The 25510-nt window shown below is 52.4% G+C and overlaps 1 protein-coding gene and 1 long non-coding RNA gene across 10 annotated transcripts in view; one reads left to right on the forward strand and one right to left on the reverse strand.

Annotated features, from left to right (window-relative positions):
* KIAA1671 (KIAA1671 ortholog) overlaps nucleotides 1-25510 on the forward strand; it is a 202032-nt gene that overhangs the window by 109561 nt on the left and 66961 nt on the right. Inside the window, exon 1 of one of the 8 annotated variants that reach the window (XM_077876099.1) lies at nucleotides 21400-22783. The exons of the other annotated variants lie outside the window; for them this stretch is intronic. Within the exon in view, the coding sequence (XP_077732225.1) occupies nucleotides 22499-22783 (285 nt within the window). The 5' untranslated portion in view covers nucleotides 21400-22498. Of the gene's footprint in view, nucleotides 1-21399; nucleotides 22784-25510 lie in introns of those variants that run through there. 8 annotated transcript variants of the gene reach the window in all.
* On the reverse strand, nucleotides 18555-23644 carry LOC144300061 (uncharacterized). Of its 2 annotated transcripts, none has more exons than XR_013366702.1 (2): nucleotides 22508-23644; nucleotides 18555-20221 (listed from the first exon to the last, which is right to left on the reverse strand). It is a non-coding gene; the product is annotated as an uncharacterized LOC144300061 (long non-coding RNA). The 2 variants fall into 2 exon arrangements; XR_013366701.1 differs by having other exon boundaries at nucleotides 22073-23644.

The following is a 25510-nucleotide window of genomic DNA, read 5'->3' on the forward strand; positions in this document are numbered from 1 at the left end:
CAGGCCAGCCCCAGTCACCTCCGGCAGAGTCTCCCGGGCTATGGGGGAGGGCGCAGGCTTGGTTACAGGGCAGCAAATCAGGTGGGCTCGGGACAGCAGCAGAGCCCTCGCCCGTCTGGAGTGCTGATGCTGGTGTGGGTGGTGATGGGGTGGGGGGTGCTCCTGGGTGCACAGAGCTCTACAGTTTGCAAAGCTGTCCCACTCTTCCTGGTTTAGTGGATCCTCTCAGACTGTGCAAGGTCCTCGGGGCAGGGACTCCGATAGGCAGGTATCAGCTGTCTTGAGGAACCAATCCAAAACATGGGGGTGAGAACCAACCACTATTTATTAGGCATAAGTATTCGGTGGGTCGGGAAATCGAGCAGGGCTCAGTGGGGACAGCTGCTCTGTGATACTTGAGGATCAGCTGGGAGCCCTGAATGGCTGTGGGCTGGAATCCTCGGGAAGCTTCTCACCTCCCTGCCCTGGGGCCCGTGATGACTCGGGAGCTAGTCTTCTGTGGGACCGCTGAGTGGGCACCTAAACGCGGCCACTGCAACCCAGGCTTTCCCACAGCGTGGTGGCGCAGGGCGCCCCGAGTGGGTGTTGGGGCCCACGAGGCAGCTGCCATGTCACCCTTCATGATGGACAGTGTCACCTCTGCTATTCTCTGTGGATCGAAGTGCTCAACCTTCCCTGTAGATTCAGGGAGAGGGGAGGTGGACCCCACCTTTCTTTTTTTTTTTAAAGATTTTATTTATTTATTCATGAGACAGAGAGAGAGAGAGAGAGAGAGAGACAGGCAGAGACACAGGCGAAGGGAGAAGCAGGCTCCATGCAGGGAGCACGATGCGAGACTCGATCCCAGGACCCAGGATCATGCCCTGGCCGCTCAACCACTGAGCCACCCAGGTGCCCCTGGACCCCACCTTTCAATGGGACGAGTGCCAAATGACTTGCCAGCTGTGTTTCAAAGCCACCACAACTGTAAGTGAAGGAAAACGTGACTAGGTGTCATTTATTGAGCACTTACTATGTGCCTGCAGATAAACCTGTGGGATCCTTCCCACAGCCCCAGGAGGGAGTGGAGTCAACGCCTGTTGTTTCCTGACACATTTGGCCTGTGAGGGTGGGGGCACCCAGGGAAATCAACAAGGCTGTTGGCAGTTTGGTGGCAGACTTGCCACTGTCGGAAGTTGTGGGCTGACTTGTTTCTTTTTCCCTTCCTTCTCTAAACTTAGAATATTCCTTGAGTTCTTGAAAATTCTCACTTAGGTGTCTGATTCATCTATTCCCCACTCACCCATTCTTGCCTTTGGTGCTCATCTTGAGCAGTTTCTCTCCCTGTGTGCTGAGTTCTCCCCCAACCCCGACCACATAGCCCCCTCTCCCCTGTGAGGAGGGCGCTCTGCACATTTCCCAGCTGCCTGGCTCTCTTGGACCTTTTGAGAAATGGTCAAGTGGGGCCTTGTGGGCCCCATGGAGGAACCAAGCCCTTACTCACCCCTGTGTGAGCACTGGGTTCTCTGTTTCCTCCAGGGCCAGCCTTGGGGCTCATTCATGGGCCTTCCAGGGTCTAACATCCAGTAGGTACCGGTATTTGTTTGGTGAGCTGAACCCATCAGGGATGAAGGAGTGAAGAACAGCTGGCTGGTCGAGGGCAAAGGTTGTCTCCTACCCACATCCCCTGACACATAGCAGTCGCTCAATAAGGGCTCACTGTATTGCACAAATGAAGAAATGAATGGGTGGATGAGCCTGAGAGCAGTGACTGTGCCCCGTATTTGTGTTCTTGTCACACAATGCAGCACTTGACACCCATTCACGCTGTTGATGAATGTTCAGCAGAATGAGTGAATGAATGAAAAGCGAAACTCCCCAGTTCCTAGGCGTGTATACAGTAGGTGCTCAATAAAGGCATGGTGCACCATAGGTGCTCAATAAATGCATGTTTAACTGACTGCATGAGTGAATAAATGAAACTTTGTAGGGGAGGTAAGTTCTGTATCTTGTCCATGTCTTTATGCCGGTTTTAGTACAGGGCCAAGCATACAGCAGGTGCTTAGTAGATGCTTCATGGGCTGCCCTGACCTTTGTAGGAGTTCCTGTCCCCAAGAAGGGCTGAGAAGGGAAGGCTGGCGGAGTGGACCTCGTCCGTCTCGATTTGGCCCCTGCCCTGCCCCACGGGCCCTACTGCAGACTTTTCCTGTTGTTCCAGTCTGTACAGGTGGACAGGAAGTCCCCGAAAGCCTGCCCGAGAGCTGCTTCCCTCTTTTCTTCATGCCGGGCTGGCTGTGAGTGGGGCCAAGGCACCCCTCTGGGCCCCGGCACCGTCTGGCCGTGGATCAGTACCTCCCTGAGGCCCCTCTTCCTGCCCGTGTTAGCAGTTTCTATTCTCGTGCTGCACCCGGCAAGGGCAGCCCAGGAGAATGTTCTACACCACAGAGCCAGCCCCTGCAGATCACCTTGTTCTGACACGGCCGGGCAAGGTAACCGCCCAATAGCATCAAGCACAGAACAGTCAAGGCTTTGGGGCTTTGGGGTCTGTGAGACCAGGGTTCAAATCTGCCTTCTTGACTTTAAGTGTGAAATAAACCTTTAAAAAATTTTAAAAATCCAGGATCCTATTCCCACTTGGCTCCATGTCTCTTGCTTTTTTAAACTCCCGTGTGCCAAGGCGGCGCACTCGCAGAGATAGGATTTCAGCAGATTCCCAGCAACTGAGTTTAGAGAACTGCCTGCCCCAGTTGAGATCGGGAGGCAGTGCCTCAGGCTGGGTTCTCGACCAGCAGAGCCTGAGACAGGGATTCACATGCACAGGAGTTAGTGATGGACGGGTTGAGAGTCGGCCGGGACCCCTGGAGGAGTCTGGGAGGGTGAACAGCACCTCCAGACGGGGCCCACCTTAGGGCAGCTGGGCGGCTCTTCCTCCATTAGCCAAGGTCTGTTGTTGTGGCCGTCGGCACCCCAGAACCAGGGGGGTGGGTGTCCCTGCCAGTCCAGGGGACCTGGGTGGGTGGTACTGACAGCATCTGTGACAGCCGGCCAGGCTCGAGGGTTACTGACTCAATTCAGCGAGACCCCAGGTGTAGATTGGCTCGCATCGAGTAGTCAGTGCTTAATAAACAGTAACTTGGTAAACATGGAAATCTGTTGAGATGAGAGTGGGTAAACGAGGGTTGACAGTGTTGTTCGTTCTTCAAGCCCACGAGGTGCCAGGCTCGCAGAGGGGGCGCAGAGGCACGGCCCCCACATTCCCTGCCTTCGAGGTGTTGGGGGGGGGACACCCTCCTAAATGGCAGTCAGGCCATACCTGGAATGCCTCCACGCACCCAAGCAAGATTAGGTAGGGGGAGAAAAGTCTTAAGACAGGTGATGTCCAAACATTAAAAAAGAAGTCGTGTTTTTTTAATCGAGAAAGTGATACACACGCACGCACGCACGCACGGTGAGCATTTCTAGCAGAGCAAAATTACATTCTAAAGGAAAATTGCTCCCTGTCACTTCCAGCCTGCTGTTGCTCCCCAAAACCTGGTGACCGTTTTCAGGACGTCTCCTTTCAGAGATGTGCTCTGCACACGGAAGACTGTACCTGCACCTGTGCACGTTTCTGTATATCCTCCCACATGTACACACACACGTCTTTAAAACAAATCAGGTCTTGCTCTGCTATGGGTAGTGTTTTATACCGTGGTATTTCCTTCTCCCGTAAACACGAGCTCTTTCTCTATGAGCACAGTAGGCCTCTCATTCTGTCTGATGGGTCTAGATTTGTCTTCTCATCGTCATTTAGCGAACCAGGTCCCCTCTGGTTGGACACGTGGGTCATTTCGAGTTTTACGCCCCGTAAGCGAGGCTGCAGTGAATGTGCTTATGTGGGCGTCTTGGTGCCCTGGGCGTGTTGTGTCTGCAGGACAAGTGCCCAGCCTTGTGCAGGACCCGCTGGGTCATCTGAAGGTTTGAATAGAGATTTTCTAAGTGGGCCAGGAGAGAGGGGGCTGGGGAGGTGTTTGCACAGAAGGAACGTGTGTGCGTGTGTGTGTGTGTGTGTGTGTGTGTGTGTGGACTCGGGCTGGAAGCTGAGAACAGCGTGGCCGGCCCTCAAACATGAGTGCGGTCTGAGCCCTCATGCCTGCACCCCACCTGATGCTCCAGGGTCAGATCACTGGTCAGAGTTTCTCTCCAGCTATGAGAATCCAGGGAGTGCAGGCGGCTCTTTCCGAGGGTTCTGGCCCAGTGGCCTCCTCCCGTTCTTGGTACTCAGGGAACCCTCCAGGCCTCTCGAGCTCAGGAGCCCTCAGCAACCAATGCCTTCTCAGCCGAGAGATCTTGGTGCTTCTCCTCAAGTCTTCAAGGTCCTGCGCAGCCTCACCAAGCACACGGCTAGTTTGGCGAGAAGCCCACAGTAGCAGGTTCTCTTCAAGATCCCCCCTGCTCTTGATTTTTGGCTTGTGCAGCCTGGCTCAGCACCTGGACGGTTCCCAGGCCTCTGGCCGCCCAGGTGGGCACCCAGGTAGCGGGGTGACTAAGTCAGCTGGTGGCTAACCCTTGTGTCCTCTCCCCCTACCTTCCTCTGCACGTTTGCTCTAAAAGTGGAAGCTCGGATGTCTTCCAGAGTCCCTCTGTTCCCTAGAGCACGGGCATTCCGTTGGGAAAACCTCACGCCCCGAGAACCTTTCCCAAGCCCCTATGGGAGACACAGCCAGGGGCTGGCTCCTCTTCCTCTGTAAGGTAAAGGGGATTGCTAGTTACTGAGTGCTTGCTGTATACCAGACACCACGCAAGGCATTTTGTCTGTCCTCTCACTGGGCCCGTGAAGCACCCCCATCAAAGAATATTGTTCCTACCATTTTATCCCCGGCTCAGAGAGGCAAGGCAACTTGCCCAGGGTCACACAGCCAACAAATCGTAGATGTACATGATCCCACAGTTCGCTCCTTTCTCCTCTACCCTGTCACTTGCTGCCCTTCCTTGCTGGGAATGCTCTTCCACTGGATGGCTGTCCCTTTGGACCGCAGCGACCACGAGGGCAGGAAGATGTTCCTCTGTCTCATCCAGTTGCTGCATCCCCAGAGTCCAGCACCGCACCTGGCACACAGTAGGCGTTCGGTGAATATTTATTGAATGACTAAGTGAACTCCTGAAGGTTAAAGTGCCTGATTACAAACACAGCTCTTGTCTGCTTCTAGTAATCCTTATTGCTAGGATTTGGTTTCTGCGCTCAGAATTAGACTCATTTTAGAAAAATGAAAATCGTCTTTCTTTGCAAACCAGTTTATCTCGTAGGAATCCGACATTTTGCATTTTTTTTTCCTCTGGGAGCCAAATGAGGATGCGTATTCTGTGGAATGTCACCAGAGAAAGGAATCTGAACATTTCCTTTAGAAATCTCTGCATAAAAAGTTAAAGCGAGAGAGAAGTGTACTTGAAGATTTCAGTTGCCATGGCTACTGGGTAATACAGTGGATTGTGTTCTTACGTGTGGTCTCCAGTAGACCTTCAACCGCTGTATCTCGGTTACAGAATTTTGGCTTTGAAGTGCATTTTGTACAGTGAGGGGTTGAGAGGTGGATCCTGCTACTGAGTGTCTGCCGGCTGACGTGCTTTAGCCCGCAAGTATTTGTCAGGCACCTCCCAGGCCCGTGTCCATCAGGCTCCATCTCCTCTGTGCTAGATACTGCTCTCGGCCCTGAGCATTACTGTGGAATAAGAAAAGCACGGTCCCTGCCCTAGCAGAGCGTGTGTTCTAGTGGGAGAGACAGTGGGTATATACGAATGGCAAATACCAATAAATGCCTGAAGACAATCACACAGAATAGTGGAACAGATACTGGAAAGGGCTCTAGGAGGGCATGGTATTTGTGCAGGGATCCGAAAGAAGGAGCCATCATGTGGGGATCTGGGGGAGGAGAGTTTCGGGCCAGGGGAGCAGCACATGCAAAGGCCCTGAGGCGGGAACTGGGCTGGAGGGGTTGAGACCAATGGTAAGGCCAATATGCTGGCCTACTAATGAGCAAGTGAGGGAAGCAGATGAGGGTCTTGAGGGCCAGAGTGGAGAATTTGGAGGTTTTTCTGATTGCCGTGGGGAGCTTGAGGGAACACTCTCAGTGGGGGCTAACATGATGACACGGAGGATTGTATAACTCATCCAGGCTGTTGTGTGTGTGGGGGTGCCCTACCTAGAAGGGCAGGAGATAGAGCGGGGAGGCCAGGGGCGACAGGGGCTTGGCTCTGGTGCTGAGGCAGGATGGAGGGGTGGGGAAGAAGTGATCTGGTTCAGGCTGTAGTTTTGAGGAGCGGGTGGTGAGGAAAGAAGAGAAACTGAGGAATGTTCCGGGCTCCTGGCCAAGACAGTGGGGTGGGTGGTGGCACTTTTTGCTGCAACAGACAAGAGGCAGGAGTGAGGAGGGAGCAGATCTGGGGCCGGGCATCAGGAGTTCTGTTCTGCTGTACATTTCAGATGTCATTAGTTTTCCAAGCAGAGAGGGGGATGGGACTGAAGAAGTTCCATCTGGCTTTTTTTTTTCTTTTTAAGATTTTATTTATTTATTCATGAAAGACACAGAGAGGCAGAGACATAGGCAGAGGGAGAAGCAGGCTCCATGCAGGGAGCCTGATGTGGGACTCGATCCCAGGACCCCAGAATCAGGACCTGAGCCGAAGGCATATGCTCCACTGCTGAGCCACCCAGGCGTCCCTCCATCTGGCTTTTAAAGATGGGTGATGTTGAGGCTTTCCCAGTGGAGCTGGCCCAGCAGAGGGGGGCCCTGGGGGCCGCAGGGGGACAAGGGACAGTTGGATGCGGGGCTGATCTCCTGGAGTTGGTGAGAGGTGGTGCCTTGGTGCACAAGAGGAGGGCTGGCCTGGGCTGCATGCACCCCAGTCATTCTGGCAGTAGGAGGGGGAAGCAGGTGGGGGTCCTGGATGGGGGGGTAAGAGAGGGTGAGTTCTTTCTCCTCCGACTGCTTTGATTTCTTGCAGTGTAGTGAGAGGTGAAGTCACTGCTGAGTGCAGAGGGGCAAAGGAAGGGAGACTTGGGGGTGAAGGACGGAAAGTGAAGTGACTAAGCTTCGGAAGCAGGAAGGTGCCTGGTTCAAATCCAGCTCTTGGAAGAGTCTCTGAGCGCTTACTACGTGCTGAGCGATGCCCAGGCAGCGTCTCACTTCTTCCTCACAAAAGCCCTCTGAAGCGGTTACTACTGAGCACTTGGGTGGCTCAGTGGTTGAGCGTCTACCTTCGGCTCAGGTGGTGATTCCAGGATCCCAGGATTGAGTCCTGCATCAGGCTCCCTGCAGGGAGCCTTTTTCTCCCTCTGTCTATGTCTCTTTCTCTCTCCATATGTCTCTTGTGAATAAATAAATAAATAAATAAATAAATAAATAAATAAATAAAACCTTTTTTAAAAAAAATGAAGTAGTTACTATTAATCATCTCTGTGTACAGACCAGGAGATTGAGGCTCAAAGAGGTTCAACAACTTGCCCAAGGTCACACAGCTTTTTGGTAGGCAGGCCAGATTTTGTACCCAGGCACTCTGGGCTGTGCTTTCCAGGTTGGCAGTCAAATCTGAGGTCCACATTTCTTATCTTTCAAGTGGAGACGGGACCTCAGTGGGCGGATGGTGGAGGCTGTGCTCAGCCCACATGGTAGGCACGCAAGTGATGGCTCCCCCCTCCACTGACCTGTTTCTGTTCACTTGGTTTCCATTAAGTGACACTCGCTGCTGGCATCTCATTACTGCACACATTTTCAATTGCTCAGAGAGGTCCTTCCTCTAAAGGATCTCATTAAGTCCATTTGGAAATGAGAACACTTGGCAGAGGGAACGGAAGGTAGTATGGTAGTTATTATTATGTGCCGAAAATAACTTGTTTAGGTAAGAACAGGGTGGCACTGGGATCTTCCCCGACACTCTGGCCCCCGCCACCCCCACCCACCCCGCTGTCCTCGCTCAGTCCTGCTTCCAACAGAGACTTTATCAGCTCCTGCCTCGCCCTGAGTAGTTTCCATGTTGGGGCACTGTAGGACCCCACTTGGGAGGCAAGGTGGCAGCTCCTTTGTTATAAGCAAATGGCCAACTCAGACCCTCTTGGGAAAGGAGTTTTGTCAGAACGAATAGGACCTTTCCTGGTGGGATGAGGGATGGAACTAGTTTAATTAATCAATTAAATCTAATAATATTTTTATTATTATTTTTTGTTTGTGTTGAGTTTTTATTTAAATTCTGGTTAGTTGGGGCATCTGGGTGGCTCAGTGGTTGAGTGATCCCGGGGTTCCAGGATTGAGTCCCACATCGGGCTCCCTGCATGGAGCCCGCTTCTCCCTCTGCCTGTGTCTTTGCCTCTCTGTGTGTCTCTCATGAATAAATAAATAAAATCTTTAAAATAAATAAATTCTGGTCAATGTACATTGTAACACTCCTTTCAGGAACAGAACCATCCTATTTAAACATGGGGGAGGCGGTTCTGCCTAGAGCTCTGAGCTTTCTGGAGGGGCCTGGTGCTGGCACATGCGGACCCTTGGTGGGGTGGTTCTGTGGAGCAGATGAGTGGGTTAGACCCGAAGGGCCCGGCCCCCTGCTAGATCCACCCATTCCTTCTGCAGCTACTTTGTGTGTGTGTGTGTGTGTGTGTGTGTGTGTGTGTGTGTGGTTGGGGGTGGGGGGTCCCAGGGGCTGGGAAGGCCGTGGAAATAAACAAGACAGCCGTGATGTGCCAGTTTTGCATGGGGATGTTCGAGATTTTGATAAAGGCTCACTCCAAGAAACATATACAAAAGGGCATCAGCCTGCAAACCGGACAGACCCAGGTTCCTTTGCCGCTTCCTGCTGAGTGACCTTGGGCATGACACTGAACGCCTCTGAGCCTCGGTTTCCTGCCTCTGCAACATGGCAGAGGTATTGCCATCTGAAAGTGTGGTTTTGGAGATTCTCTGAGAAGCCATACGTGTGGGTCTTAGAAAAGAGGGGGCTCCATGTGGTCCAGTCTCTGCCCTGAACTCACATCCCAGCATCCAGGAGCAAAACACTAAAACTAAAAAATTGTACTGTGTATGTGTCTCTCTAAAAGAACATTAGGGGACCTGTAAGTAAAGTCAATGACGTGTGAATCTGCCCCTAACCTGTCCCTCCACATCCAGTTGATACAACCATGTTTCCTCTCCTTTTCCGGGTCCGTCCCTTCCCCGGTCCGTTATCATTTCGCTGGACCTACACTCTGGTGAGCCTGAGCCTCCTCCCCCTTGTCTGCAGGCGTGCCTTCTCTGGCCAGGACAGAAAGTTCCCTTGAAAGCACCACTCCTGAGGGAGGAAGGCCAAGGTTACTGCCTCACCTGCTGTGGATCAGACCGCCCCTGGGATCAGAAGGAGGGCTGAGAGCCACAGACCAGACTTGTCCCCTACCTGGTGCAGGTGGCAGTTAGAGAACTAAACCTGGCTTTCCTGTTCTCTCTGGAATGAGTGCAGGGTCTAGAGCTCCCAAGGAGTGACGGTGAGTGGCCACGGTCTAATCAGACCAGAAGAACCGTGGTGAGCCTAATCCCATATACCAGCACCCATGCCTAGGAATCCCAAGAACTCATGGGTGCTTGGCACGGCCCCCATTGGGTCCTCGAATCTGGGCAGCGGTTAAGGCCACCTGTCCACAGTCTATCTCCAAGAGCTGTGTCTGGGGACCCTGGGGACCAAATTCACAACATGCTGGGGCCATGTCTCACCTGTCCTCACCTACTCTATGGAGCTAAAAGAACTGTTCTCATCCTTCACGCAAGACACACAAGGTCTGCTGGGGCCTCTGGTTTCCCAGGCTTTCCCTCCCCACCTGGTTTTCTGCTGGCCCCACTTGGCCAACGCTGACCCACCCCATGTCCCTGACCCTCAGAGTTCTGCTTGTTCTAAGAGCCACCATGGACAGTTGCTTTGGATAGCTTTATTGAGCTATAATTGCTGTAATGACTTACACATATTTAAAGTGTACAATTCAAGGAGTTTTGACATGTATATTCCCAAGGAACCACCACCCCAAGTAAAATCACAAACACATCCATCACCCCCGAGAGCTCCCTCCTGTCCTCTCCTGTCCCTCCCTCCCTCCCTGCCCTGAAGCAACTACTCTTCTGATCTTGGTCACTATCAATTAGTTTGCATTTTCTAGGATTTTATTTTATTTTAATTAATTAAAAAATATTTATTTATTTGAGAGAGAGTGCAAGCATGAGTTGGTGAGAGGAGCAGAGGGAGAAGGAGAAGCAGACCCTCTGCTGAGCAGGGAGCCTGATTCAGGGCTTCATCCTAGGACTCCAGATCATGAGCTGGGCCAAAGGCAGTTGCTTAATCGACTGAGCCACCCAGGAGCCCCTAGGATTTTATATAAAAGGAATCACATACTGGGAGCACCCTCCTCCTCATCTGAGTCTCTCGCGTTTTGCATTAATTATTTTGAGATTCATCCATGCTGTAGCGGATGTGGATAGCTCATCCCTTCTTATTGCTGATGTGCCCATTTGTGTATCTGTTCACCTGTTAGTAGACATTTGGGCTGATTCTAGTTTGAGGCTCTAATGCACAAAGCTGCTGTGAACATTCGTGCACAAGTCTCTGTATGGACGCGTGCCTTCATTTCTCTTGGGTAAGTACCTAGAGGTGGAATGGCTGGATCCCATGCCATGTGTCTGTTACACTTTTTAAGAAACTGTTTAAGAAACAGTTTTCCGAAGTAGTCACGCCATTTTGCTTCAAACTCCCTGAGAATTTTGGATGCCCCCCACTCTCACCAATGTTTGGTGCACCACCGTCACTGGATCAGTGAGGATGCTTTTGAGGATGCCGAAAGTAACAAGAGACCTCACAAAGATGGGCCAAACAATAAGGACACATGTCTCTTCACATAGTTTACATTATGGTCAAGGAGGATGTAGTGCAAGCTGCGGCAAATGTAGAGCTAAGAATGAGTTTAAAATTTTTTTAAAAGATTTTATTTATTTATTCATAAGAGACGCAGAGAGAGAGGCAGAGACACAGGCAGAGGGAGAGGCAGGCTCCCTGCAAGGAGCCCAATGGGGGACCCGATCCCAGGACCCCGGGAACATACCCTGGGCCAAAGGCAGATGCTTAACTGCTGAGCCACCCAGGAGTCCCAAGTTTTAAATTTTTAATTTTACAATTTCAAGTTTATAATCTTAAATTTTTAAAAGATTGGGAAAAAAAAGTTGCAAAAAATTCTCCTCTGTCCCCGCGCCCCCTGCCAAAATGTAACAGAGACCACGTGTGGCCTCCAAAATCTAGAATATTTGCTATGTGGCCCTTTCCCACATTCTAGATTAGTGGATCAAACAGGTTCTTTCTACCTTCCTACTCTCTCCTCAGCATCTCATCCCCTCATGGACCCAGCATGGCTGCCATGGCTCCAGCCATCCAAAGGAGAGGTGACAACATCCAGCCAACAAAGAGGGGGTGCATTGGGAAGAAGACTGCTCCCTGTGATCCAGCCAGCCAGCTTCCCCCTACGTCCCGTTGGCTAGGGTTTGGGAAATGAGCAGCCATTCATTCAATGAGCAAGCCTTCAGGGCTTGGCCAGGAAGGAAGAATGCTGTTCACGGCTATATTTTTCTGGCTCCATTCTTTGATTAGCTTTCTGGTGCCCAGTTGTCTTGAGTGAGTTGAGCTGGGTACACCCTGTGTGCCCTTGGCCTCAGTTTCTTCCTCTGAGATTTGGGGAGAGTGGTGCCTCCTTTGAGGGATGGCGAGGGCTGAATGAGGGTGTGTGTAAAGCATCTCATGAGTGGTAGGTACTCAGTAAGTGTCTTCCTGCCGTGGAGCTGACGCCATCTCCTCCCCTCACCTCCCTGTCCCCCTGCTTCGTGGGAGGCCCAGGCTGGAGGACAGTGTGGCATAGTAGCCACACAGCGCCCTTGCTGTGTGAGCCTGGCCAAAGACCTTGCCTTCTCTGAGCCTTACTGCCCTTGTCTGTAAAATAGGAACAAGATGGTCCCGCCTCCTTACAAGGTGATGCTGAGGAGTCCATGAACTATCTGATTCAAAGCGCTCAGCTTGTGCTTGCGGTGTGGTTGGGGCGCGATAAGCTGAGGCTGCAATGCTGAGCTCCTTACTCTGTCCTGGCCTCAGGATGGGCCCTGGAGATTCAGGATGGAATAGACACAGCCCTGACCTTCACAGTGTCTGCAGCCGGTGGGCAGAGGATGTGGAAATTGGCCCTTCTAGTATGGCACCTAAGAGAATGCAGTGATGGGGGTAGCCCAGGAGTTGGGGAGCCCAGAGGAGGTGCTGAACTGAGTGCAGAGGATGGCAGGAGAGGCTTCCTGGAGGTGGGGACATCATTGCGATGTCTTTAAAGATGGGTAGGAATTGGCCAGAAAGGAGGAGAGGAAGGGATGAGATTACAGTAGAAATACAGTAGAAATTCTTCCTTCCTCTCCCTGCTTCACTTCATCCATCCATCCATCCATCCATCCATCCATCCATCCATCCATCCATCCTTCCATCCATCCATCCATCTATCCATCCATCCAACACTGGGCACCTCCAGGGTGCTAGCTGCAGGGGCAATAGCAGAGAGAATAAGATAAGACATCCAGGGTTTCCGTTCTCAAGAGCCTTCCTTAGAGAGATAGTAAGAAATGATCAGGAGAATGCCAGCGGGTGGTAGGTGTTAACACAGAAGAGAAAGGACAGTGATAGAGAGGGTCGGCTGTGGGCAGCCCCTTTGTGTTGGGAGGTCAGGGGCATAGTCTCTGAGGAGCTAAGACTCAGGAACTAGAAGCATCCTGGTAAGAGGAGTGGCCAGGACGTAACCAGGAGCTGGGGGGTCTCCCCTTGATTGCCCTAGTGAGACGGGGCTCTGGAAGCCTTTGAGTCAGGGCTAGCCCGAGGTCCAGGACTCAGAGGCTGCTAGGACGTGCCTTGTGCCCACTCCTATGGGGTGACGTACCTCTATCAGGCTGCCCAGGCAACCCGGCTGCCCCTCCGCCCGGCCTCCTTGCCTGGCACAGCGTTGCTCCTGGAACAGCGTGGGTGGCACAGCGTGCGTGCGGAGACGCAGGGCACTGGAGAATGGACCTCCGGCGGGGTTGGGAGGAAGCCGCTCCCGTGTGGAGGCAAGCAGGGATGCTACTCACAGCACCTCTACGATGGGAGGAGGGCTGATGAGGGCCAGGGGGCTGGCAAACTGAGGGGTGGCAGTGATGGGGGCTGGCATGGGAGGACAGCGGCACAGGCCCCCGAGCGCCCACTGAGCCACAGCTTCGGAGAGGGCAGCTTGGAGCACAGGCTTCCAAGCCAGACTTTGGCACTGAATTGCTGTGCAGCCTTCGGCCTCTGTTCACTCTGTCTTGGGGTCCTCTCTAAGATGGGAGCGGTGGTTGTACTCCCAAGAGGTGGGAAGAACACAGATCACAGATCGTGTACCTTCAGCATCCCTGGGGAAACAGGGGGCTGTTGTATCCCATTTTAAAGACAAAGAAGGATGCGCTCAGAGAAGGCAAGCCACTTGCCCAGTGTCACTCAGTGAGGAGTCCGTCTTGGGAGCCCCGCCCTCCACTGTGTCTGTGGGGATGACATAGATGCGTAGGGCCTGGCACACCGTCCGTGCTTAGGGAGTACCAGCCACGTCTGCGCAGTGTGTGAGCAGATGTTGATTTGGCCTCTGGGAGGCCATTCTTCTTCATAAGTTTGTTTTCAAAACGTGAGCTCCCCAGCCACGGGCATCCCCTGTGGGACCCTGACGCCTTCCCGCCTACCTTGGCTGGGGGCCTACTTGGTGTGCACCACTTGCACTTTACAGGGATGCAGGTGTCATGATTCTGTTTGTGAGATGTGGCCGCTCAGGCAAGAGATGGCCACATGGTATTTGAACCCAGATCTGCTGGTCTCTCAAGGCCAGGTCAGGTTGCCTTTGAGAGGGGGTGGCCCGGGGTTTTGAGCTGGACTAACCCATGATCTTCTAGTATAGTCTTCTTGGGGAATCAAGACCCAGAGAGGAGGGGATCCCTGCCTGAAGACTCGCAGCAACTGAGGGCAGACCTGGTGGGCCTCAAGCCTGGGTCTGCTGGCCCAGGGCATGCTCCGAGCAGGTGGGATGCAAGAAGCCCTTGGAGGCCACCGGGTGTTGCTGGTCCCTGGAGCTGAGGATGCAGCTGGGCTCTTGTTGGAGCTGAGGGCAGGACGGGGTACCTGAGGCCATCTTGGGGAACCTTGTGCTCATCACCATCAGGCTTTCCTTGGAGTTTGTGGCTGACCCAGGCCTGAGGAAGTGCAGCAGAGAGCAAGGAGGAAGAACACAGGGTAGGGCCTTTCCTCCCCTGACCATGTTTCATGCACCCCACAAGCCTGCCTCAATCTGACACACACAGGGGTGCTCCCCAGGGTGGGGCTGCCGGGTGGAGAAGAGCCCAGGCTGCGGGCTTAGCCAGACCCAGGTCTGAGTCACGGCTCTCCACGCACCAGCCGTGTGACATGGGCTAGTGACTTTGTCTTTTGGAGTCTGTGTCCCCGGTCCATACGGTGATCTTTACAGCCCTCCTGATATCGGCCAAGGCAGTGACAGGGTGCACAGTAGGCCCCTGGCTAATGAGAACTACTGTGATTTGTTATTATACTTGCTGCAGCCTCCAAATAAAAGCTCACAGTTTGGAGATACATTTCTTAGGGGACAGGCCTCATGTATCCCCCCTCCCAGCTCTAATTTGTTGTCCCCCAAGAACATCTTGGCTCTCTTTTGCTAACAGATCCCAAAATGTGGAAATTCAGCTGCTATGGTGGAAAGAAATGTATCGTCCAACCCCAGGCGAGGCAACCAGACAAAGACCAGAGCCAGGCACTCCCTTCTTTGCTGGATGCCCCGAGGAGAGGGTGGCTGCAGGTCAGGGGCCCCATGGGCAGCCCGGCCCGGTGAATTAGGCCCTGGTTTACATTTTAGAGGAGGCCAGGGCATGCAGCTTTATTAGATGCCCGCTCTTGGCAGAGGGGCTGTAATTACAGACTGGCCTTGCTGCGCCAGGCAGGGCTGCACAGTGCACCCTCTGGCGTGGAGAGCGCTACTTTCCACTTGAGCTCAGAGTGGGGCCTGATGAGGAAAGGTGATGAGACCCTGGCTGTTTCTAGAAAGATCTCCTTTCCAGGTGATTTTTTTTTCCTCCCCTTCCAAGTTTAATTAAGGGCATCTTAGGTGATTAAAATGGCTATTTGACTAAGAATGTGGTGAATGAACACAGGAAATAGTCTCGGGCCTGGTTTATAAATAATCTGGGGTTGACTTGGAAGATCAAGCCATTTCTGGGTTTGTTGTTTTTTGTGTTTTTTTTTTTTTTTCATATCAGAATTCTTTTCCCTGTTGCCTTGGAAACAAGCCTAGTGAGGGGGATGCTAGGAGTTGTATGACTTGGGTTCAAACCTCAGTGGTTCCTTCATTTCACACGGTAGACCTGTCTCATACCTGCTGAGCAATGCATGCTACGAATCAAGGGTGCATGTGTCATGTTCCTGCTGCCCATGGGCTCAGAGGGGAAACTGATGGGTAAATCGGGTTCCAGTGCAGCATGTTAATGATGTGGGCTGGGGGTGGGGGGTAAGATGGCCAGGTGGGACCCCAAAGGTGGCTTCCATGAACATGACAAAATCAAGGAAGGCTTCTTGGAGGAGGGTGTACCTAAGCTGAGCAGGTGAGGAATGGATAGAATGGTGTCCTAGACAGTGGGAACAGCATCTGCAAAGAGCTGAATGAGGGATGACATGGTGTAGCCCAGGACAGCAGTTTGTCCAATATGGCTGGGATAGAGAGAAGGCTGGGTCCTGCCGAAATCCAAGACTCTGGGTCTCCTCTGGGAAATCAGAGGGTACCTGCCACAGATTTACTGTGGGGTCTGAGACACAGCCCTCCACCTCGGCCTGTTTCTGGGGTGAGATGAAAAGGTTGGCCTGCATCTGTCTCTGCTGGCCATTCCAGTTCCAACCCTCTATGAGCCCCTGCTTCACCTGGATGATGGGATGATGTCAACTCTAATAGAATAAATACCCCCCCTTGTGGCTGCCATTGTCTTCTCTGCTCTGGGCAAGGACGATCTCAGTTTGTTGCCACAGCCTTTGGAATGGGCAGGCTTTATGACCTTCTCTTTGCCATAAGGAAGCCATGACTCTGAGCTGAAGGAGCTCAGCCTTGGAGGGAGACCCCGAGCCATCGGCTGCCTCTCTGACAGCGTTGCTTCATCTGAAGGCGAGACAGAACAGATTTTAAACTGGGTCCTCGGGTCACCCCTTCCCACACGTGGTCCCGGGAATTATTCTGCAAACCGGTTGGTGAGAAAGGAAACTGGTTGATGTACAAGCAGACCAGTCCTTCTGCACATGTTTCTTGACCCCAGGAGGTGAGGCGACAACCCAGAGAAGCATGTGGCATAGTCACCACCCTCATGCCACGGGGCTGGGGGAAGAATTGGACATTTTAAGGGGTCCTAGAGGTATGGGTAGAGACTATCTTCCATGCTAGGGAGGGCTTTAGAATCAGACATGCCTGGGTTCAGGTTCCAGAGCCCCACTTGCCAGTTCAGTGATCTTGAGCAAGTCCCTTCAGCTCTTTAAATCTCACTGTCCTTCTTTGCAAAATGGGAACAATTAATATCACTACACACCCTATAAGGTAGTTGTGGGAGTTACATGAGATGTGTGGGTAACTCGTTCCCGGCACATAGCAAATCCTCAACTAATGGTTGCTGCAATTTCTGCTGCATCACTGCCCACAGCAGTGTGACGTTAGCGTACTCCTAGGCCAGGTATGTGCCGTGTTTGGGGAAGCAGGCTGTGAAGAGGGCCATGTAAGCAAGACTTCCTAGGGCTGCTATGGAAAAGGCAGAAGTTGCTGAAGCTGGTCTGGAGGTGGGTGGAGATCGAAGGATAGAGAAGACAGCTTTAGGCAGGGCTACAGCAAGTGCAAGAGCAAGACTGAATATGGTCACACTCCCTGGCCTTTGCATATGTGGGTCTGCATTTCGCCCTTCTAGGTAGACTCCTATTCATCCTTCAGAACCCCACGTAGATACCCCTCTTCCAATTGTAGATCCTTGTATATGATCATTTTCTCTTTGCTCTTGTTTTCTCAACACTCCACTTTCTGGGTTTGGTCTGGGAGCCCTCTAATAGTCCCACAGCATGTTACTCACTTGGCCATCACAGCGCTTGGTACTTGTGTTGCAATTGTTCATTTCTTTTCTGGCCTTTTCTTCTACCTGAGAAATTCTCCAGAGTGTGCATGTTTGTATCAGATTCTTGGGAGAAAATGGAGCTTTAACTCTGAGGAGGTCCATTGGAATACCCTCCCACTCCCTTAATGACTGAGAAGAGGAAGCTACCCTGAGCTCCCCAGGGACTATCAGTCCTCGTCTGGGCCCCCACAGAGCTCACACACAATGTCACAATGTCACAGGGAGTGTTTGTTGAATGAATGAGTGACTGACATTCTCATCCTGGGATCTGCACGTGCTTGTCTGGAACTGGTGATCTCTGGGTCCCACCTCACACTGTGAATCAAATTCCCATTCATTTTCTGGATCTTAGCAGCATCTGCAGCATTTTGGGGATTACTTATGTAAGGAGATGGCTTTCTTTCCTTTTTGATGCCCAGCAACGTCCCAGGAGTTTCCTGGAGAGAATAGAAGAGTTTGCAGAAAGAGCCCTCTGGGGGGAAAGTGCTTGTGCTGTCCTAGTTTTCAGGGAGCGACGCTTTTTATAGTCACACTTTCAGACCACACTGTACCTAAAGGGAGTGAAGAGGGAGCAGGCAGGCAATCTGGCTGTTCAGCTCACTTCCTTACCACCCTTCCCTTCTGGAAGGAGGTAGAACTGTGGAGTCCTGCCTGCTACTTGCTTTCCTCTGTTTGTCTGGATGCCTATCCTTCATCTAGACTGATTGGACATCCTCTACTTAGTCAAAGGTGTGAGGCTGGGGGTAGCAAAGTCCACCACTTAATAGCCGTGTGCCCTTGGGCTGGTCACTGAACTTCCTGTGCTTCAGTTTTTCCATCTATACAATGGTGGTAACAGTCATGGTACAAACTATATCATTGCTGGGGGGAGCAGATGATGTAATGCAATGAGGTAACACAATGCCCAGCACACAGGAAGTGGTACCAGCGGGGTCAACAGCAGTGATGAGTTTCATGACTTCATCTCTGAAAATCAGAGAGGTTAAGTAACTTACTCAGCGTCACACAGCTGATAAGAGCTAGAGGCAGGTCCCCAGTTCACTGTGATACTGTATTGTTTTAGCAAATCCAGGGCTGGGACCTGTAGTGTAAAATTTATGCCTATAGTGCAAAATTTAAAGAGGCACCCCCAAAAAATCAGTAATCAAGGTAAATAATGTTTTAATATGGGGTTTTTTAAAAGATTTTTTATTTATTTTTTTGAGAGAGAGAGAGAGAAAGCAGGGAAAGAGCAGAGGGAGAGAGAGAAGCAGACTTCACACAGAGTGCAGAGCGCAGCTCAGGGCTTGATCCCACTACCCCAAGATCATGACCTAAGCCAAAATCAAGAGTTGTATGTGTAACCGACTGAACCATCCGAGCACCTCCTGCTGTGTGAAAAATTTTATTTATTCATGAGAGACATAGAGAGGCAGAGACATAGACAGAGGAAGAAGCAGGCTCCCTATGGGGAGCCTGATGCGGAACTTGATCTCAGGACCCCAGGATCACGCCCTGAGCCAAAGGCAGATGCTCAACCACTGAGCCACCCAGGAGCCCCATGTGGTATTTTTAAAAAGTAAAAATTAACGTAAAAATCCATGATGAGCAAACCATTAACATTACAAATAAAGACAGGATCAGTATTACTGAATTTTTTCCTTTCTTGCCCTCACATCAGTGTGGCTCAGCATAGCACTGAACAAAGTCCCTTTTTGGGCTCCTACTTAGACTCCTACTAATTTTTCACAAATATAAGCCTCAAATATGACTGTGATAAAAATCCTCGTAGCACAATGTTCTTATAGATCCTTCTCGTTCCCAAAGACAGGTTTCTGGGCATAGAATTGGATCGTGAACTACAGGGTCAGAAGGCAGGCACATCCTCCTACCCGAATCTTTTTATCATAATTTTCAAACATTCAGAAAAATTTTACAAGGGATTCACACATAATCACCAGCTACATTCTATAATTGCTGACATTTTGCTAAATTTACTTTATAAAAATCTATCCATCCATCCATTCCTTAGTACATCTTTGTTTTTTATTTTTTGCTCCATATCAAAGTAAGTTATAGACATCAGCATGTTTCTGCATGTAGGTCACTACCTGGCAGGTCATTGTTTTTAAGACTTTGATCTTGGGCATTAAGTTCCCTTTAGAATTATATACCAATTTCCATTTCCGTCCACTGTGGGTAAAAGTGTCCCGTTCATCACAACCTCGGCAGCACTGGGTATTCTCATTTTTAGGTGATTTGTGTACTGCTTTGATTTAGCATTATTGCCTCCTGAAGTTTCCCAGATCCCCCACCTCTGTGTCCAGATGGTCTGTTAAAAAGCTGTGTCCCTTCCCAACTCTTTATGTATTTCTGGTGTGGCTTTCCTGGAGTGAGGTGGGGAGGGCTCAACTGTTTCTCATGTCTGCCCCCACCCTTGGAGTTCTTCATCTGCTGGGTGAGGGAGCAGAGCCATGAAGTGGCCTGCCTGCTGCAGGAGGCTGGCCATGGTCAATCCACGTGAGGAAATGGATGAACTTTGGGGACCAGAAGTCTTGGGACCCTGGAGAGTCCAGTGGGTGGTAGGCGGGGCCACAGACACACATGGAGGTGGAATCTGGTGCCCAATGCATGTTTCCTCGTCTCCATGATGGGATAATGCTTCCTAATGTATAGGACCTGCAGGCTGCTGCAAAAACCCCTCATCAGCCTCTCCTTTCCCCTCTCATTCTGCACCAAACCTTGGTTTCCTGATGAGCCAGACACTGCCCTGCCTCTGGGCATTTGTATCTACTGTGATTTCTGTGAGACAGGAATTTGGGAGCAGTGGAATGGGGTGGCTCCGGCTCAGGGACCTTCACTAAAGCGTAGTCAAAGGCTGCAGCCCTCTGACGGTTTACAGGGAATGTGGAATCTACTTCCAAAGTGGTTTGCTCGCATTGCTGGCAAGTTGGTGCGGGCTGTAGGTGGGGGTTTTGCATCCCCTCCACGTGGTTCTCTCCATATGACTGCTTGTGCATCCTCACAACACGGTGGCTGGCTGCCGCTGGCACCTTCTAAGAAAGCAAAGTGGAAACGGTGATACTTTTTATGACCTAGCTTTGAAAATCACACCATGTCATACCTGCCTTATTTTCTTGGACCCTGAGACCCAACTCTGAGGGGACCAGAGCACGGTGCGAATAGCAGGGACAAGGAGGATTGGGGCCATCTTGGTGCTCCTACCACACTGAATGACCTTGGCAGGTGATTTTACCTTTCTGAGCCTCAGCTTCCTCCTCCGTCAGATGGGTTTACACGAATATTCATGAGTTGACTCCCATGAACACTTATAATGGCGTTGGGGACTCAGCTTTGCTCTCAGTGAATATTAGCCACCGTCATAGCTGCCTGCCGGACTGTGAGCCCTCAGTGGCAGGGCCCCATTCTTAGTCTCTGTACCCAAAGCCTGGCCCATAGTAGGCACTCTCTGAATGTTGAAGTGAATGAGTGAATGAGTGAACGAATGAATGAACAGCCACAAGGACTGGAAATCTATAGTAGAAAGAGATCTGGGTCAGCCGCATTGTCAGAAATGCCTTCCTGGAAAACCTTCTCAAGCAAGGCCTTTTGATCAGCAACTAGGGAGCAAATATTTGTTCAAAACTGAGGTAACGTGGGTGAGGGAAGGCATTTGGGATGCAGTCAGGCCTATCACGGTTTCAGTCTTGGACTCAGCCTTTGAACAATAAATATTTACTGAACTCTAGCTCTGGGCCAGGTGCCCTGTCAGACCCAGAAAACGGCCTCCATCCATGCCCGGGTGGTATCTTTGCTGTGTGACCCGAGGCAAGTGAATCTAGATCTCTGAACCTGCATTTCCTCAGCGGTAGAACAGGGGCGTGGATCCCTGCTGGGGGGAGAAGGCCCCTTCAACAAGTGTGCCTCCCCTCTGCTGCCCAGCTGCTGCTGACCCTGCCCGACAAGTACCCCATCCTGTCTCAGAGGCTGCTGTCTCGCCTGTCCCCCCAACCCCCGCCCTGTGCCGAATAGTCTAGCTCCACAAGGGTTAAAACCCAGGAGCTCATGTGACCCAGCATAAACCATGAATCATTCCCATTGCTCCCTGTGCCCAGCCCCCCGCCCAGGATGGGGCAGATGCTGTGCCCCGGGGTTGCCATGGCAACCCCGCCCGCACTCAAGTACTTACGGCCCAGCCCGTTCCTTCCTTGGGGGACCTCGGGGCTGTTCACCTGGCTGGGTGTTGATTTCCAGGGAGGGAGGGAGAGAGAGAGAGAAAGAGACAGACAGACAAGCTGAGAGACAAACAAGTGGTAATTGAGACATGGGGAGGGAACCGAAAACCTGATGGAGAAACAGGCCACCAGAGGGAGACAGACTGACAGCCGAGATGCCGAGGAGGTCCCGAGATGCTGCTTGTCACCCTAGAGGCAGTTTCCCAACTGTCCCAACCTTCCCAGGGCTCCCAGATCCCCGACGGGTGCGCACGCACGTGCAGCCCGCGGTGAGGGCACCGGGCGGGTAGGCTGTTGGCACGTGAAGTCGCCGTCAGCCCCGAGGGACCGGTGAGCGAGTTGGGACTTGGGGGAGAAAAAAATGGGGGCGGACGTCAGCTCCCTGGGCGGCCGCCTCTCCGAGGCCCCTCCTGCATTCCTGGGCAGCAAAGCCCCTCGCTAAGACGGGGACTGATGTCATCCTGGGCTGCCGAGCCAGGGGACCCGGGGGCCCTGGTGGCTGCCTCCGGAAGTGAGCTAGCTGCCTGCCGGCCGACAGGTTTAGAATCTCTGTCCCCAGGAGGGAAACCCTGCATGGCATGGGTCAGGTGAGCCGGGTCCGGCTGGGGGCAGCGGCAGGTAGCAGCCTGCCCTCCGGGTCCTTCCCGTGTGCGCCCGGGCGGGGCCGCCTACCTGAGGGACGGTGAGCACCGCACCGGGGTGCCCAGGGCCACCGCCTCTTCCTCCCCCACCTCGCTGGAACTGTCACACCCTGGAGTGAGTGCTGCTAGATTTCCCCAAGCTCCCGGTCACAGCCGATGCAGCCTGCGAGCGCCGCCAGGGCTGGAGCTGGGACCGCCCAGCGTGTTGACTTTACAACTCGGGTGGGTGGACTTCCAGCCCGACCCTGACCTGCCTCCGGATCCTCAGCGAGACCCGCAGGTGCGGCCGGCCGCCAGCTCCGCGATGGTTCTTTACTCCTGCTTTGGCTGAAGAGGGCTGCTTTCTCTCCAAGCAAGCCCAGAACTTGCAGAAGCAGAAAGTAGAAAGAGGGAGAAGACCCTGGCACTGCAATTGCTTTGTCCCTCGCTCACGTCCTTCCTCCCCTCCTCCGGCCCCATGGATTACCTGGGAGACAAACTCACAGTGGCCCAAACCCACATGACCCAGTGGATGGGCACTGTGAGGAGATCCTTCCAGGAGGCCCTCAACTTAGTGACCACCACAGTGGGCCACGAGCGGACAAGTGGGGAGCCCGCCAGCCGGACCCCCTTCAAGCGCACCTCCTCCTTCCGACACCTCGCCTCCCGGAGTCGGGAATCTTTCCGCCGCTTCTCTGCCCGCAGCCAACAGAGATTTTCTTCCCTAAGGAAAAGGCAGACGGACTCGGAGCCACCAGACCTTGTAAGCTTATTGCGTTTTTTTTTTTTTAATATTAAAAGCAACAGTAAAAACTCCTCCCCTTTAATGCTGCCCCGTAGCGGGGGCGGGGGGGGCTCCCCCATAGATCCAACCAGGGAAGTTGCCTCTTCCAGAATCATTGTCAATCAAGCTGGCCGTTTCCTGATCCCTGTGCCTGGGAAAGAGGCATCGGTGGTGGTGATTCCCCTGATGGTGGAGTTACTGTATCTCCCGAAGCGGTCAGGAAGTATATTCCACGTCTGTGAGGATGGGGCCGGCACGTAAGCCCGGCTTGCCAGGCCAGTTGATTTATCTGGAAATGCCGACACTCTGGCCCCAGACACAAATGCTTGTGCTCCCCTATTTTTAGAGAGGATTAGTTGGCACCTGCTTCATCTCCTCGGACCCTCCCAGGATGGCCAAGTGTCCATGTCATCTGCACGTTGAGTTGTGGCTTTTGTTATCTTGTCAGTCAAGCGAAATTGCAAAGTTGTCTCTGGTTATCCAAGGAGACCCGAGGTGGTGGGTGAGTTCGCCTGCTGGCCTGTGAACCTGGAGCTTGGTGTGGGTCCTGGGGCTCTGTTGTCTCTCACTTGGGCAAGCTCGATGAGATTTAGGAGACCGGGGTGGAATTAATATTTAGTCTAATAATTAAAAATTCAGCTTGCATCCTGCTAGGGGATGGTATTGAATCCATCTCAAGGAACTCACTGATGATTTAGAGAGGTGGGACTGGGCCCAGAGAGGGAAAGACACCTTCCTGGGGAAGCACAGTGAGTGAATGGCAAAACCAGGGCCAGGATCCCAGGCTTTGAGCCACCCCTTCCTCCAGGCTCTTTCCAGCTAAGCTCCTCCTTTTTTGTCTCCAGGCCTCCCCGATAACTTCAGGGAAGCCCACCTCATTGACCAGGATTGAACTCAAAGAGAGGGCTTGGTGCTTTCACATAGGAGCCTCCCCCCACTGACAGTGTCAGGCCAGCTCCTTCTCTGGGTCCAGGATGGTGATACGCACTGATAATCATTGTGGGACGCAGCATTGAGGGACAGAGCCATGGGGTACACCAGGCTCGAGCCGGCCCTCTGCATTCTTGCAGTCACTGGAAGCTCACAGCTGCCCTGACAGGTGCAGGGCCTCAGCATCCCCGGAGTGGTGTGTGACTCTCCCAGGGTCACACAGCAAGCAGACCAGTCAGATGCAAACACACAGGGTCTCAGTAATGTGACATGTTCTCTGGAGGGTCTGTGCTGCTTTATAGCCTGGAAAAATCAGTGGGGCCTGAATTTATAAGACAGTTCCTCCAACCCAACCTCCGGAAGGGGTTTCTTGGGCCAGGGAGAGAAAGCTTCTGATTCATTCTTTCTGTCTCTGTCTCTATATCTGTCTCTGTCTCTGTGCATGTCTCTCGCCTCTTTATCTCTGTCTCTATGAGCATCTCTCTCTCGTCCCCTCTGTCAGTGCAGTTAAGGGCATGGGGTTTGGTAACGTTCAGCTCTCTGGCCCTCAGCTGGCCCTGGGCACTGGCTCCCATCCGCCAAGCCTTGTCGCCCTGTGTAATGTGTCAGCCGCCGTGTGGCCTGCCTCCCCAGCGTGGTGAAGGAATGAATGACGTTAGACTGTGCAGGGGCCTTGCCTCCTCTGCTCACTATCGCGTCACAGCGCCTGTAGCAGCATAAGTGTGCGCTGAATAAGTCTGGGCTTCAGGTTCCTGCCCACTTAGCATTTGGCATCTACTGAGCAGTGAGCACCAGCTGGCATCAATCAGGGTTGAGGGCTTGAATCAGACTCTGCTATGTCCTGGTTGAGGGATTTTTGACCCGTGATGAGGCCTCAGTTGCCTCTTCTGTGAAATGGGGTGAGCCAAGGCATCGTGTGGAGGTTGAAACAGGCGCCGGGAGCAGTGCTGGCTACAGAGTATGCGTGCACTTGTACAAATGCCTTCTCCCTGGGACTCCTGGGTGGCTCAGTGGTTGAGCATCTGCCTTTGGCTCGGGTTGTGATCCCGGGTCCTGGGATCGAGTCCCGCATCAGGCTCGATCAGAGCTTCTCCCTCTGCCTGTGTCTCTGCCTCTCTGTGTGTCTCTCATGAATAAATAAATAAAATCTTTAAAAAAATGCCTTCTCCCTGTTGGATATCATGGTGTTCTGACTCGGCGGGATAAAGGAAGTCTCAGCTTCCTCATCTGCAGAATGGGGATTATGGTCACTGCACGTTTCCATTCCCCATTATTCTTTGTATACGGGCACAGACATGCCTGGAAATGTGGGACACGTGCAGCCGTGCCTAGCGTGTGGTACGTGTGCCTTCAAAGTCTGCCGTTGCAACAACCAGACCTTTTCTCTCCGGCCGTTTCTTCAGAGATCCCCAGTGAACTGGAAAATCTGCACACGCCCTTTTTACTTGGGGGCCTCACTTAAATATTTGTTTTATAGGAGGAAACTGTGTAAAGCCACAGTTACTTAAGAGTTTGGGGACCAGGGGCGCATCCGTTACGGGGGTGGGGAGGGGAGCGGGATTTGGTCTTTATAACTTGAACTTGTACGTGATTTATCTAAAAAAGTCCGTTCTGTTCCAAGTCCTGCCTCAGGCTCGTATTTACTCAGAGCACTAAAGAAGAATCTACCAGAGGCATAAAGTAACCCTCAAAGGCGTGCCCTGAAATGTTTTCTAAAGCCAACCACGAAATAATTTGCTAATGGCTTGCCTCTCCGTCCAAGGAATAAAAGGGGGA

This window comes from Canis aureus, chromosome 27, assembly GCF_053574225.1.
Source record: "Canis aureus isolate CA01 chromosome 27, VMU_Caureus_v.1.0, whole genome shotgun sequence".
NCBI lineage: Eukaryota > Metazoa > Chordata > Mammalia > Carnivora > Canidae > Canis > Canis aureus.